The sequence below is a fragment of the Podarcis raffonei genome, chromosome 15, assembly GCF_027172205.1.
Source record: "Podarcis raffonei isolate rPodRaf1 chromosome 15, rPodRaf1.pri, whole genome shotgun sequence".
Classification (NCBI taxonomy): Eukaryota; Metazoa; Chordata; class Lepidosauria; order Squamata; family Lacertidae; genus Podarcis; species Podarcis raffonei.
The window spans coordinates 7,402,902-7,417,669 of record NC_070616.1 but is presented as its reverse complement, the minus strand read 5'-3'; the positions used below and the strand labels follow the sequence as shown (position 1 = coordinate 7,417,669).

Genomic DNA, 14,768 nt, shown 5'->3' with positions numbered 1-14,768 from the left:
TCTTGAGTAAGCAGATTCCTGTTTCAGAGGAACACCCAATTTGACTCCAATCCTGCTGGCACTCAACTGCTGTTATACATCTCTATGACAGCTGACTGCATCCAGTCTTGACACAAAATGTTTATTATTTTATTGAGCTTTCACACATTTCAGTAAATAATGCTTAAAAAAATTAACTTAAGTTTATCAACCAACCAGTATTTTAATTAAGCCTACAGGCATCAAGTCTTTGCATAGACTTAAAAAAAAAAATGAGCCTCCCAGATTAAATTTAAGGTGGCTGTAATTGCCTATAAGCCCCCAAAATGGCCTGGGTCCAGCTTATCAGAGATTTCCTCCACCCCTACATTTCCCCCAAACAACAGTAACCCAAGGAAGTCACGACTACAAGACCACAAACATTTCAAAATGCTCCTCTGGTGAATGAGGTTGGCAGTCAGAGTCACATCCATATCATGCATACAGTGGTACCTCGGTTTAAGCAGTCTGGTTTTAAGAACAATTTGGTTTACAAACTCCGCAAAAGCGGAAATAGTGTCTTGGTTTGAGAACTTTACCTTGGTCTAAGAACAGAATCCAAACGGTGGAAGGGCACCGGCGGCGGGAGGACTCATTAGGGAAAGCGCTCCTCAGTTTAATAACGGTTTTGGTTTAAGAATGGACTTCCGGAATGGATTAAGTCCGTAAACTGAAGTACCACTGTATTTAAAGGACATTTGTACCATTAAGTCACAGCTTCTCCAAAAGAACTGGTTTGTTAAGGGTGCAGATAGTACGGTAGCTGTGAAGCCCTGATTTCCTTCACAGATACAATTCCCAGAATGGTTTATCCATTTGTCTTCTCAGGGAACTCTGGAAATTGTAACTCTTAAGGGTAATAGGGGTTTCCCAGCAACTCTCAGCACCTTTACCTAACCACATGCCAGGGGACTTTGGGGGGGAAGCTACAACTGTTTAAAGTGACATGAGAGTGCTTTAAATGGGTGGTGTGGATGTGTGCCAGCTCGATTTAATGTAGGTGGGGGGAGCCAAACAGAGGAAGCAATGGAATGGGAAGCCCTCTGCAAGAGATCAGTTCAGACTTCTGGAAAGAGCTCTGACCCTCTCCCGACAGCTGGACAGAAGAAATAATATTATTTTTAAAAACCTTGCCTCACCCAACCTGCAATTTCCATCCATCTGTTGTAGTACTGCTGTTTGGAGCAACAGGAAACAGGAACTGTCCCTGGGTGGCCCACTTTATTATTATTATTAATTAAATGTCTACACCACCCTTCGTATGTGGATCACAAGGTGGTTTACAATAAAAAAACACCTGAAACAGAGGCAATAGAACTTACCTGCTGAGGATGCTGCCTGCTTTCTAGGTGGATGAATCACTACTTTGAGCTTGCAAAGCACAGGCAGTGAACTCTTAAGAGTTACATACACACAAACTATTTGGGATGCATGAAGTTTGTAGGAGCAGGGTGCTGCAGAATTCCATACATAATTCATCCATTAAAACCAACACATCAACCTGGTTGGCCCTTATATACAACCTTCTATATGTATTCATTACCTACAATGTGTAGGAAAGGCTCTTGACAGGACCACTGACCAGCAACACCTACACCTACACAAGTGTTCTTACTGGGTGATCGCCAACTCTGGACCCCTCCCCCTTTCTACATCTATGTATGTATAGGGTGTTATGTTTAAGCAAACTGCAAGCACCTGTGGTTTGATTCACCACTTTACCAAATCACATATCCAGACAATGGATTGGGTGCAAAGAACTGTGAGCGAAGGAGGATAAAATGGATTGGTAATGTTCCAGGAATTATTGTGCAAGAGCTAACAGAGAATGACTTCTCTCCTCTGCACAGAGCCACTATACATCAGGAGTACAGTAATAACATACGTTGATGCAAGGAAACTTGTGGCTGGGTGGGGGAGTTCATGAAAAGAGCTTGTGTAGAGTCTTTCTTCTGTAAAGCAGGAAACAGTTCTTCCAGGGCAGGGAGGCATTCCCACTAATGGAAGAGGGGTTTTTGATGCTTTCGCCCCAATCAATGGTTAGCTCTTCTGTATAGAACAGGCAGGACATACAGATCAAACTCTTCAAATGAGCACATATGCATCCCTGGAAGAATGCACTTTTGCAACTGATCGCAAGGTTTGCAAGCTGCCTCATGCACTGATCTTGACAAAAATAGAAAAAGGAACAGTGCATAAATACAAATACTGTACGGCAATACACACATAACTACGACGTCTCTACATTTCTGTTTATTGAGACAAACTAATTAAAAGGCACAAACATGGGGCATATGTTTACATGACATTATAACAAACATATACATTAAAAGTGTAGGAATGTGTTCTCTTTCTGCTACACAGGAAGTTCCTAAGCTTTTATATATACAAAAGTTGTACAATTTGATGTCCTAAGGTACAAAAGATCATTTATAAAATTATTTTACACTAAGTTCTATTATTCCCCCCCTTTTTTTTACTATGTAGTCCAAGCCCCTAGAATTGTTTTCACATACTGGGCATCCGTCTCCTGACCCCAGACGTATGCCTCAAAAGTACGGAATATGTTGCTTTTACACCGACACGATGGGTATTAACACAAAAAAACCACACCAGTGGGCTTGACCCTCACAGGCTTGCCTGCATCCTATTAAAATCAAAGTATTAATAGCCACTTTGTCGTGAGGCCCCTGGTTCCAATCAATAGCCACCTGGCTGCTGCTCCAATTATTTCTCACGTCATCTTGTTTATAGGACAGGTCTTAATGAAGATTAAAAAATGTTTGTGACATGATAGCCTAAAAAAGTAACCTCTTCCCTAGATTTTCCATCCTACTTTTTAAGTACAGATTAAAAAAGTTGAAAAAAATGTGTAGCTGTATTTTTTTTTTAAAAAAATGAGACCATCGGGTGGGGGAAAGGGGCATTTCTCCTTCACTGGATAGGTCAGATAGTTACTGGGAAACCCCCCACAAATTGATAACTATGGGTTAACACAATTAACTAAAAGTAAAAATGATTTGGGGGGGGTTTCTCCTGCAAATATTTACAAAGTTGAAGAGATCTGCACAACACTTGATTAAGGAGAAGGGAAGAAAGGGGCTTTAAAAAAAGAAAAGAACACAAAACAATAAGATGCACACTTGGCTTGTCCTGAAGGGGCATCCTAACTAGTTAGTGGTTAGAATAAAAACTGTATATCATTTTATAATATAAGACAAAAAACTTCTAGTGAACAACACCTGCTCTCCTTTGTCAACAGTCAGCAGGTTCTGATTGGGAGAATGGGGGGCATACATACATCATACCCCAGCATCTCCACAGTCTTCTAGCTTAAAGCATTGTTTTTCTGTGTTCCAAAGCCCATTATTTGCTCTTCCGAAAGAGTCCCAACTGGGTTTTGAGCAGAGACCATGCTTGTGTAGGTTTCAAATCCTCTTCCACCAGCCACAGCTGTTCCTTGCCAAACATTGAACAGTTTTTTTTCTCCTTTTTAATGTTGAATATGATGTTATATTCCCTTAGGGTAATATGTCTCGTAGTATTTACATCTCCAAATATCAGGTCACAATCCCTAGTTATGTATATGTTGCAGGTAGAATGATAAGTTACCATATGCTTTGCATATCAGAGCTGGTATCACTTTTCCCATAGGGAATTCGGCCTGAAATTATCATATTCCCAAAAGGTAAAATGCATAATTACTCAAAATGCATTTTCTTAAACAAAACAAAAAAAGGACCATGTAATGCATTTACTTAAAAAAACAACACTACAAACACTACGTTCTGAATCAGAGGGACACAGAGCTGGCAAGTGATCCATCTCCATCCTATGATAATATGGAGGGCCTTTCTTAAGCCTTCTAGTGTTCAGGTTAAAACCGTTTCTTCATTAGATTAAAACTGTTTCTTCATTCGCAATTTCCAGGGCTATCAGCAATGCTGATTTATTTATTTTTTTAAAAAATGAGTGGATTCAACTCCGATCTGTTCCTCTTCCAACATCACTGCCAGCTTGAAGGAAACAAATGTGGTCCAGTAATATAGATCAACAGCCAGCTAACTAAACAGAGACACTATAATAGTTTTCCATTTTTAAAAACTGTGCATGATTATTATTATTATTTTTGCCCCAGCTGAATTAGCCTGGTTTCATTACCACTGTTAACTAAAACGAAACAAAAACAAACGAAACAAAAATATAATTGCTGGTAAGGACTTGCTTTTCATTCCTCTTTTTAATACTGCTGTGAGTTTTTGTTTGCTTGTTTTTACCATGGAGGAGAGGTTGGCAATGCCTGGGGAAGGAAAGGCATGCTCTCCACTGGCCTCATTGCTATATTTAATGGACCAGCTAATGTCATTGGCGTCGGGAGGTTCATGGGTGAGGTTATAGTGACCGGATGTGCTATGTTCACTGGAGCAGTTACTGAAGTTGGTAAATTAACAGGTGTGGTGAGTGTTAACGGAGAGGTCATAGACAACGGACTGGTAATGGTGACAGGGTGGCCTAGGCTCATCGGGCTGGAGATGTTAACTGCGCTTGATACATTGACTGGGCTTCTCATGTTCATTGCAGCAGCCACTGTGACTGGGTTGGTGATGGTCCCAGATGCCACTGAGGAAGTTATATTGAAGGGAGTAGAAAGAGTCACAGGCGTAGTGGCAGCAGTGGACGTTTGGCACAGGTTAGCAGCTTCTAAAAAACAAGAAAGAGATATAAAAAGAGACCAAAGGTTGTTTTTTTCCTAAACATTAAAATTAAAAGACACCCCAGAGAAGACTTTGAACCCCTGGCATGGCAGTCCTTAGAAGGGTCCACTAAATAAAACTTACTGCAATTTTTTGTGGGTTCATACCTGTACTCTTGCAAAGCCAGCCCTCCATCTCTAAGTATCCCTTCCCACTGCAACACATGGTCCCTTCCAGCTCCAGGCCCTCATTGCTGACAGTTCACTCCTGAGCAGCGAGAATGTTTTGATCCCCTCACAGCAGCTCAGCCAATGGCTATGGAGTGCTTGCAGGCCAACAAATTAACCATCAACCTGCGGCTATTCTCAGGTTTCCTGGTAATCTGGCAAAACCACTGGATTTTTTTTTAGAAAACTAATGGAAGTCAACAAATTCTCATCTCTCTCTGCAACAGTTAAGTATCCTCAAACAGCATCAACTTGGGAATAAGACCATTAAATACAATTAATTCTACAGCCTAGGTTAACTTCAATCATGCAATTCATCTGAATTAAATACATTTCCTTCGAAAGTTGTTTTTTAAAATATAAAAGGGGGATTTGTTCATAAAAACAGCACAGTATTAGCAGAAAATCCTCTCATGAGGAACATTATAAGTAGAGGAGAGTGTACATACCGAATGGTACGTACTCTATAGCCTTCTCAAAGTTGTACTGACATTCTGTGAAGGTTTTAAAAAGTCATTATTAGGGACCAATACATAAAGCTGGTTTCACTATTTACCTGCTTAAGATCAATTTAAACCACAGTTGGCGGAATAATTTAGTAAGTGTAACTTCTTACTAAATTACTACAACACCCCAGTCAGTGAGGTGTGTGCATCAAACCCCACTGGTCACATAGCTTTTCAGGTTGGCTAAAAGTTACACACCAGTGTTTCCTTTAGAATTTTGAGAAAGAGTTAGGCTTATACTGTACACCAGAAGGACCCTTGGGACTAACTGTGTGGGGAGAATAAGCAGGAAGCGTACATGGTAGAGGTAAATACCTCTAGTATATCAGCACCACCTGCTGGCTAGCCATAGAATACTTATGCTCACATAGAGGGGGAAAAGAAAAGGATGTGCCACTAACTCCTCTAGTTATGGCATGAAAACAAACAGCTAGCTGCTCTTGGAAACTTCAACTTAGGCAAGCTCCAGGCATAAAGCCAAGGCATAAAGTTGTTCACATACTTGCTAGTGCATCAAAGCCATATAGCCAGAATCTCTTTCAGGTTGCAACTTGTGTGAAGCCTTGGTTGTGCCATGCTATTGCTCTGCTGCACAACAGAAAGACTGTATCCCATCCTTCAAAAGGTGGGCCTCATACTGCACAACTAGGGAGGGTGAGATTAAGAAAAGACTGGCAGGGGCAAAAGGTGGTTGGGTAGACAGGGCTCTATCCCCTATACAATTCCCCAGGGTGCTTAGTTCTTAGTGACAGGCAGCTAGTGTTATTGTCAGAGCCTGGAAACTGCCGCTTTGTAACCCACAAACGTGGAGGAACTGCATCTGGGGAATCAGATTCTAAGAGAGCCAAGGGTCTGGTCTTACCATACAAGCTATATAAATGTATCTGACCCTACCTTGCTTGACTGAAGTTGGCCTCAGTGTCTGTTGACTTTCTGCAATCAAAATTGGAGGTGGAGGAAAGGTGTTGCAATTAAGCCATTCAATGACATTTCTCTAGTTTCCCCCTACTCTCTAGTATAACCGAGGTGACTGCATTTACACACAAGCATGAAACTGTCATGTCTAACTTTAAAATTTCTAACCAAAGCCAAGTGTTCCCAGGCAACATAGGCTCTCAAACTGTGAGGTGAAAACCTATCCCAGTACTATCTACTCTTACTAGCAGCTGCATACAAAGTCTTCAGCGAACCAGGGGACTTTTCAAGCTCAGCAAATTTGAGATTTTTTAAACTTAAGATGCCATGGGTTGAATCTGCCACCTGCCACCTGTGGAGCATGGGGTTTTTCAACTGACCTACAGCCTCTCATCATGCCCTGATCTGCCACCTATTGCATACAGAAGCTGCCAGCACTCCAGTCCTGACCATCACATTCCTTAGGATACTGTGCATGCACAATACTGCCCTGCATTTATAACTGTTGGAACCTAGGTGCCAATAATTCAGTGTGCACCAATGTAACTTGCCATCACAAGAGAAAATGAGTTAAGGAGCACCCAGACTTTAACAGTGCAAGAGAAAAAGAAGCAAACACAAGTAGGGCATCCAGGCTTCCTGGTACCCCTGGGATGAGCACATCCTGACTTGTGTCCCAAGAAGCCAAGGCAGGATGCATCCTGAAGTCAGATCTTTCTGTTTGTTCACTGGGCTGCTTTGTGCTGTGGCTGGTGTTTCTGCAGCAGAGCCAATGGGTTCCACTTCTCAATGGAATGCAACTTTTGTTCCTTTTGTGCAAGTGATTCAGAATCGATTAAGACTAAAGTACTTTCCACTCGCACTCTGGCCATCCTTTCTCAGGCTATCTCCACAGCCCTTTAATTACCAGGCAAAAATTATTTGAATGGTTTCTTTTCTTGACATTCTGATGTATAAAAATGCTCGGTCTACATCATGTGTGAAAACTCTTGTCTTCCAAAAATCAATGGTTAAAACTGCCTTAAGGAATGGCGAGTGCCTTCTGCTTCTTGCCCAAGAAAGTTGGCCATTCATGCAACTGCAGGCTCAGCTTCCACCAAGTTGTCAAACCATCCCTGTTCCTAGGTTGCGGGGGTTTCTCTCCCAGTTCAGTCTTTGCACCCTATGGAGAGTTCAGCATTCCACAGGTCCCCACCCAGCTACAACTCTAAGAACAGTCTCTCCATCCCCAAGTTCCCTGGTCCTGTGTGCATGCACAGTTCATAAAAAATAGGGCAATGCAAATTAATATGCCAGCAGCCACCGTAAGCACCAGAGGAAGATGAAGGAGCAAATGGCAACACAAGAAAGAAATGCAGGTGTTTGGTGGGGCTAAAGTAAGATGTCAGTTATTGAGGAACTGGAGTTCACTTCAACACACCTTTATCTGGGAAGGAAGGGAAACTCTAGGTCCTAAGGAAGACTCTATGCATTAAGCATTAAGAGCATGTCAGGATCATATACATAAGCAACCTGGATTTGCATTGGGGAACCCAGGTTCAAATCCCTAGTCAATCATAAAATGGAGTAATAACCTTGAACCAGTTACATTCTCAATTTATCTGTGAAGCCAAATTAGCATGAAGCTGTGCATGCTGCCATTGGAGGAACAGGATTATAAGATTAAATATTGCTACATCTTTCACTAGAAAGAGTGGGATTTAGTGTTCAGGATTCAGCATCCCAAGAAGTCTTAGCTTTTTCAAAGGGAAATTAGAAGAAAGCTTGGTAAGACTAGTGTGTGTCAGAGTGTGTTCTAGTGGCCCAGAAATTATAATTATGGAATCTACTGTATCATTCTTCGCCCTGATAATCTCAACTCTAAAAGCAGAATAATGCAAGAGGAACACCTGGATGGTTTGTTGTAATTGCCAGATTTCTTTGGTGTATAACACAAAAATCCAAATAATAAGGATAACAATATACTCGTTAATCCTAATAAAAACTGGACATTGCCATATGATCATTATCTACAAGACTTCTACTATAGTAATCTTCTTTAAGAAGTACACTGATCAACAACAGTTGAAAAAGTTAGTGTGGATGGAAGGAGAAATATCAAAGTGGACCTGTAACCAAGAGTTGTTCTGTAGCTTCTATTCATGCAAAAAAACCACGTATATATTATACTGGCCTAGTTCACCCATAACCCAAAACCCTTGTTTGGCTAACAAACCAAGAGTTGTTCCACAGGCAATCTAACAAGATATGGCTTCCTTCTCAAGAGTTAGATTTTTTTCCCCTAGCTACACTTGCCTTCTGTCTTTGTAGCTTGGCAAGCATCTAGGTTGCAGTGGCTGAACAAACCATGGTTAAGGAAAGGTACTGGATTTGCACACAATGTCAAAACATTGTCAAAACAAAACTTAGCCAGCGAACTATGGCTTCAGAATGTGGTTTCTCGGCAATTAACAAACCATAGTTAAGCTGCTGGACAGGGGATCAGACAAGCCAACAAATCATGGTTTAACAAGCCATGACTTAACATATGTGCAAACTAGGCCACTATTACCTGAATTTAAACAAAGATTTTTAAAATCTGGCACTGATTTTCACTGCATTAGGTCGCTGCTACTTCCTTGTATAGAAACCACCGCAAGACATAGAATGGAAAGACATGTGTACTTTTCATACTATTTTAAGAAAAAAATGTATCTGAAACAAAAGGGCTGCCATTAGAAGCTCAAGTGTGGAGAAGAATTAGTAACTTAGACTTCATTAGATGAGTTATGTCACTATCCTCCAATGGTCAGCCAACACTTCCTTGGCTTACTTGTGTGTGTTATAAAGTTAAGACAAAAATGAGCTACAAAAAAGGCAACTGAGTGACCAGCTCAGCCTACAGCAGGTCTTGGAGTCACCATGGCAAGATGAGAACATACCACTTTTTGTTGTTTTGCAACTAATCACACAAGAAAGCAACAGAAAGTTGTTAAAATGTCAAGTGAAAGACAAGATGGGAATAAAAAGCAAGTGGGATGAGATTGGTAACAAGGTCAAGAAACCTAGGCCAGATGCCTTCCTAGCAAACTTAGAGCAACCTGACATCAAAATTGAGAATATCTACACTGTGGCTTTATACCAGTTTAACTTCTCTGGCTTTCCAAAGTTGCTGAGAATTCTCCATGGGGAACCCAGAAACTAGTTCTCTGATGAAGGACTTGTAACTTCTTTTTTCTTTTCTTTTTTTAGTCTGCCTCTGACTGGTCTTAATTCTATCACTAGAGTTCATAGCTTTACAAAAGAAATTGCCATAAAAGGTTTTAAATCAAAGTTTTCTATATGTCCCTGATTCTTAACACTGGAGCAAGAGCTCACATTTTTTATTTAAGCAGCAGACCACGCTGACAGGTGACTTGCTAACACATAATAGGACTAATGCCTCCCAGCCTGGCTCTCATAATTGGGCAATTGCTTGAGGTGATTAAGCAGTAAGGACCTATTGTGAGTCTGATTGGCAATGGCAGGAGGGAATGCCAGATTATCTAGTGGCTGCTGCCATGACACAAGTGTTATTGTGAATTTGATCTATCACCAATAGCATAACAACATTCTAAGGGCATAGATTTTTACCTTTCTTCCTTGCTTTAACAGCTTCTTCCCATAATCTCAGGGTCTCTACCTGTTTTCCAGGCCAGTTAGTGACATGCTGTTGTGGCTGCTGCTGTTGCTGCTGCTGCTGCTGTTGCTGCTGCTTCTGGTTGTTACTCTCTTCGTTCATGCATGCTATTCCAGCCAAATTTTTTATAAGAGAGACACATATATACAGATGCATGTTAGAGTTTTCATCAAAATGATTAATTTTGTTGAAGTTTGGCAACTCTTGAGTAAAGTGGATTTGGGTTTTGGAAGATTTGCATTAGCTTTTCCATAAAACTATCCCTTCATGATTTTGAACAGAAGCAGTTGTGTGCAAATAATTTAACACTTCCAACATCACCTCTGCTAGGACAGCTGTATAAAGCTTCAAACCCAGCCATTTAACAGATTGGAGAAGAACTAGGAGACCAAACCCTCACCTTTAAGTGTGCTGCTGAAATGACTGGGAAAAACATAGCCTACCACTGCCTCTCATTTCATAGGTCCAATTTGTTCATCTTAGATCAGGAGTTCTTTAAGGGACACTGACCTGTCTACTTTATACAGAGTGGATTAAGAGCAAGAACAAATGAGTTTTAACAGACCTTCCCACTGGAAGAGACTCAGCTGCTTTCCGAACATGTAGCAACTGCAGGTATACCGTCTCTGCCAACTGGGAGTTCCATAATGTGTCAAAATGACCACTTCTAAGTCAGACTAAAGTGTGTGCACAGTGGCCAAGTGTGTGCAGCTTTTCCTTATACAGTGACCACAGTTGTGGATAAAGCAGATGGATGGAAGGTGGCCTAGCTGCATTGACAGACTGCACTGCAGGACAGATTGGCTGGAATCATTTATGGAGGGGAAACTGGAAACCTATGCCACCATGGCTTGTACAAGGGCTCAGGGTGGTATCCAAAGCTAGTCCTACTCGGAGTAGACCCAATGATGTTAATGAACGTGGCTAATTTAGGAGCACCGGTTTCAATGGGTCCTCTCTGAGTAGGCCTTAGTTAGATACTCTCGGTAGCCTGGTTCATACATAATGGCAAGCAAGAGTTAAGCAACTATGGCTTAATAGGAATAAACAGGTGTGCTAGTGCATGCTGCTCAAACTGCACCTGTCCCACCTCCTCTCTTTCGCAAAGCCAGAAGAAAACAAACACTAGTGTTGCATACAGATCAGCGACTGTGGCTTGTTTCTCTCAAACAAATAAGAACAAGGAATATCTTCTTTGGATTATTCTTGTGACTTGTTTGGAGAGGAACCAATCAAGGGCCCTGGGTGCACATAAGACTGAAGCCAACACTTGGTTTGTGTCCTTCCGGCAAAGCAAAGCAGAGGGGCGCAGCTCTGATTTGTACAGTGGTTGCTCATTTGTGTTAAGTCATAGTTTAACATGCAAAGAAGTCCATATCAACAAAAAACTTAGTATCTTAATAAAGGCAGGTTATCAGTTACTGCATCATGCATTTCCAGCCTAATACCACTAACAATATCAATTTTAGACAATTGCTACTCACAAGCAGGGAGGTGCAGATTTTCTTGCTTGAAAAACCCAAATTCTGCAATTAAGAGGAATGTGAGTGAAGCGACTTTGCATAATTTAACACAAGACACCATTTATCTCCACCAAAAGACTTCTTTTGCACTCACAATGTGGAAAGGCACAATATGGAAAGGGGTAGGCGACAAACAGAGAAGGTGAAAGAATGGGGGAGACACAGGCAAAGGAAGGCTGCTGTACAAGGGGAAAGCAACAGAGCCTATGTGGTGAGTACAGGCTACAGTTTGAAGATGGGAAAACTTGGTTCAAGTCCCCCTGCCAAGCCATGGAGCTGACCGCTAGCTAAGTCTGAATCGATCCTTACTGGATTGTTGCAACTGTATCACAAATAAAAGTATATATTCTGAAGCAACCCTTCTGAAGTTATTGGGGAAGAACAGGAGTTATGAGGAAGGGCAATACAGAAACCTTTCTTCCAGACTGCTAATCCATGACCGACTCTTGCCTCTAGTATCTGAGGAGACTGGGCAACAACACACATAATTATTTTCCTTCAATTTGGTAGGTTATCACTTATTTTGTAGCTTTATTAGTTCTTAGTCAGCCATACTCATAAACCTATGAAAGTTACTAGCCCACATCTTATTAGTCGTGTCTCAGCTACACGTGCAATAGAATGAGGCAAAAGATTTCTGAGCTGGTAGACTGGACTTACTACTTTTAGACAACAGGTAGAAGATGGGAGGTCTTTTAGTACTGAAAGTAAAACTTTCTCTGCAAATAACCCCCTCTACCAAATAACATCAGGGAGATGGATCTACTGCAGCCTATCCTTGTTGTGCCAGTTTTCTGCCTGAAGTGTTATTTATTTTTAACTAGCATTCAAAAATGCCACTCAATGAGGTGGCACAGCCTACTGTACCACTTCAGATCTCTACCTTCTCATTCTACTGCATGTATAGGCCAAATCTTCTAAGTGACTTAAAATTCATAACAACTCCTATCCATCCTTACTCACCACAAGTTGTTATTTATAAATCTCTGTTTGGATTAGCAGATTCTGACAAAGACATCAAAACCTATTATGTGATGAACAATTTGATCCTATAAATTTCTTATCTTGCTTTCCCCATAGCTAATACGTGCCTTCAAGCTTTTTCACAGAGAACTGAAGGAACAAAAATGAAAACGTTTGTTGTGCTATGGAAATCCTTCAAAGGAGGAACTGAAGTGAGCTGCTGGACCCCTAACTCCTTTACGATCCACTGAAAATTCCATTCTTATGTAGCTGTTTTAGAGGAGGAAATGTCTTCATTATCTGCACTGCTAAACATGACTGGGCATTTCAGCTGCAACAACCAAGATTTATCTTCAGTGCCCTAAAAACTCCATCAGGATGAATGCTTTGTTTAAAAAAACTTGTTTAGTCATCAGCTCTAGCATGCCAAGAACTTTGAAGCGACAATTCAGGGCCTGCTAAAATCAATGGGATACTTTCCACCGACTTCAAAGGGCTTTGGGTAAGGCCTGGCAACATTTGAGATCGACTGAGGTAAGGAAAGAAAAATTGGTGCAAACTCCAGTGTAATACAGAAATTCCTTTCCTTGCAAGTCTCATTTGTTTGACTACAATTCCCCGTAATTTCTCACATAAGCTACAGCAGGCATAGGCAAACTCGGCCCCCCAGATGTTTTTTGGGACTACAACTCCCATCATCCCTGACCACTGGTCCTGTTAGCTAGGGACGATGGGAGTTGTAGTCCCAAAAAACATCTGGAGGGCTGAGTTTGCCTATGCCTGAGCTACATCATGTATTTTATATTTTAAACATGCCACACATACACTACATATAGCTGATGCTAAAGAGTACGTTGAAAGACTGTTTTGAAAAAAGGGGGTGTCCACTTACTTTTATTGATGCCTTGTTTACAGGTATTACAGTTGATACTTTGGCTTTGCCCATGAGTCTTTAAGTGGCTGGTAATATACGCTGCGCTCAGAAGTTTACCACAGATGTTACATGACACCTTTCCTTCATGGCGCACCATGTGTGTCCGCAGCCTGTCTTTGGTGGCAAAGGCAGCCGTGCAAGTCTACATGGAGGGAAACAGAAGGTTTGGGCAGGTACCCTTACACCAATGAATGCTAATTTTAGGTATATTCTTATTATTAATACACCATCAGTCCTTACACCCCACAAAGGAAGAACTGAAATTTGAGATTTAGTTCAAACCCTTCTGACGTGCAATTAAAGCATAGCAGTATTCCTCCCCGTAAGTATACACAGTGAAGGAAGACCCCTTTCATTTGTAGCCCAACCAGTATGGCTGCTCCCCACCCCACCCCAGTAGTCATATCGATCACAGTATGTGTAAACGGGATGCAACACTTAATTTGTTAAAACACAAGTAAAATTGTAAACCTGTATCTGGACTGTACAACTTTAGACTGCCCAGAGTGGGAAGACAGCAGGGGAGAGTATCATGACTGAATCCTCCTGCACACGAATTATTTGCAATATAGGCTAGAATCCTTCCTCTCCTTCTTTCTGGAAAGAATCTGTGTGCGTATAATGCCACTCAACTATGTGAACCATGAAGTGGTTTGGGAGTTTAGCACATCTACCAGGCCTAACATGCTTAGCCACCGAAGTACGCTTTTGCAGCTGGTTAGTATGAAGGCAGTATGAAGATGCAGCCGATAAAAGACCAGTCTAAATACATTCTGGGATTCTATGAACTGGATACCAACTATGGTTCCAACCGTCTCTTAACTGATGCACCCATTATCCAAACACTGAACAGCACACTCATGTCATAGAGCTGAGTAATACTTAAAGAGGACAAAAGTGGGACTTCTGTGTTTTGATAGCAAGACAGTCTTGCATACCAAACTGCCATGGGGCTTATAAATGCTAGGAATACACACACAGGTGGTCTCTTGTATTGTTTTCTGCCAACACTCCTGCTTATGATTTTTCCACTGTTCAGTTACATTTAGTTAAATAAAAATCAAGACAAAAACTAAGCACAAAGCATGAAGAGTCATTCCTTTTAATTCAAAGCACTAGCTGGCCATAGCTGAGTCACGGAGAACAAGCTCAGTCTTGCACAGATGAAGCAAGATAGCCAACTGTTCAATAAACTTAGCCATTTTGCTTGCCTTTAAGCTCAACCTTGTAAACTAGTTGACAAGTTATTAGCCAATAGAAAAAGAATTGCTAGTCTGCCTACATATGCATGCAGGTTGTCATTTATGGCACAGTGACAAGTTGCAAGTGG

At 41.3% G+C, this 14,768-nt stretch overlaps 1 protein-coding gene across 3 annotated transcripts in view; it reads right to left on the bottom strand.

The window, feature by feature from the left end:
• Nucleotides 1-2,256: 2,256 nt before the first annotated feature.
• VEZF1 (vascular endothelial zinc finger 1) overlaps nucleotides 2,257-14,768 on the bottom strand; it is a 28,078-nt gene continuing 15,566 nt past the window's right edge. For 2 of the 3 annotated variants that reach the window (XM_053367565.1, XM_053367566.1), the window contains exons 4-9: nucleotides 13,397-13,580; nucleotides 11,503-11,544; nucleotides 9,973-10,125; nucleotides 6,340-6,378; nucleotides 5,389-5,433; nucleotides 2,257-4,719 (exon numbers count right to left, since the gene is read on the bottom strand). In XM_053367565.1, the coding sequence (XP_053223540.1) occupies nucleotides 4,292-4,719; nucleotides 5,389-5,433; nucleotides 6,340-6,378; nucleotides 9,973-10,125; nucleotides 11,503-11,544; nucleotides 13,397-13,580 (891 nt within the window). In that variant the 3' untranslated portion in view covers nucleotides 2,257-4,291. The remainder of the gene's footprint in view (nucleotides 4,720-5,388; nucleotides 5,434-6,339; nucleotides 6,379-9,972; nucleotides 10,126-11,502; nucleotides 11,545-13,396; nucleotides 13,581-14,768) is intronic. The other variant, XM_053367567.1, reaches the window with a different exon arrangement.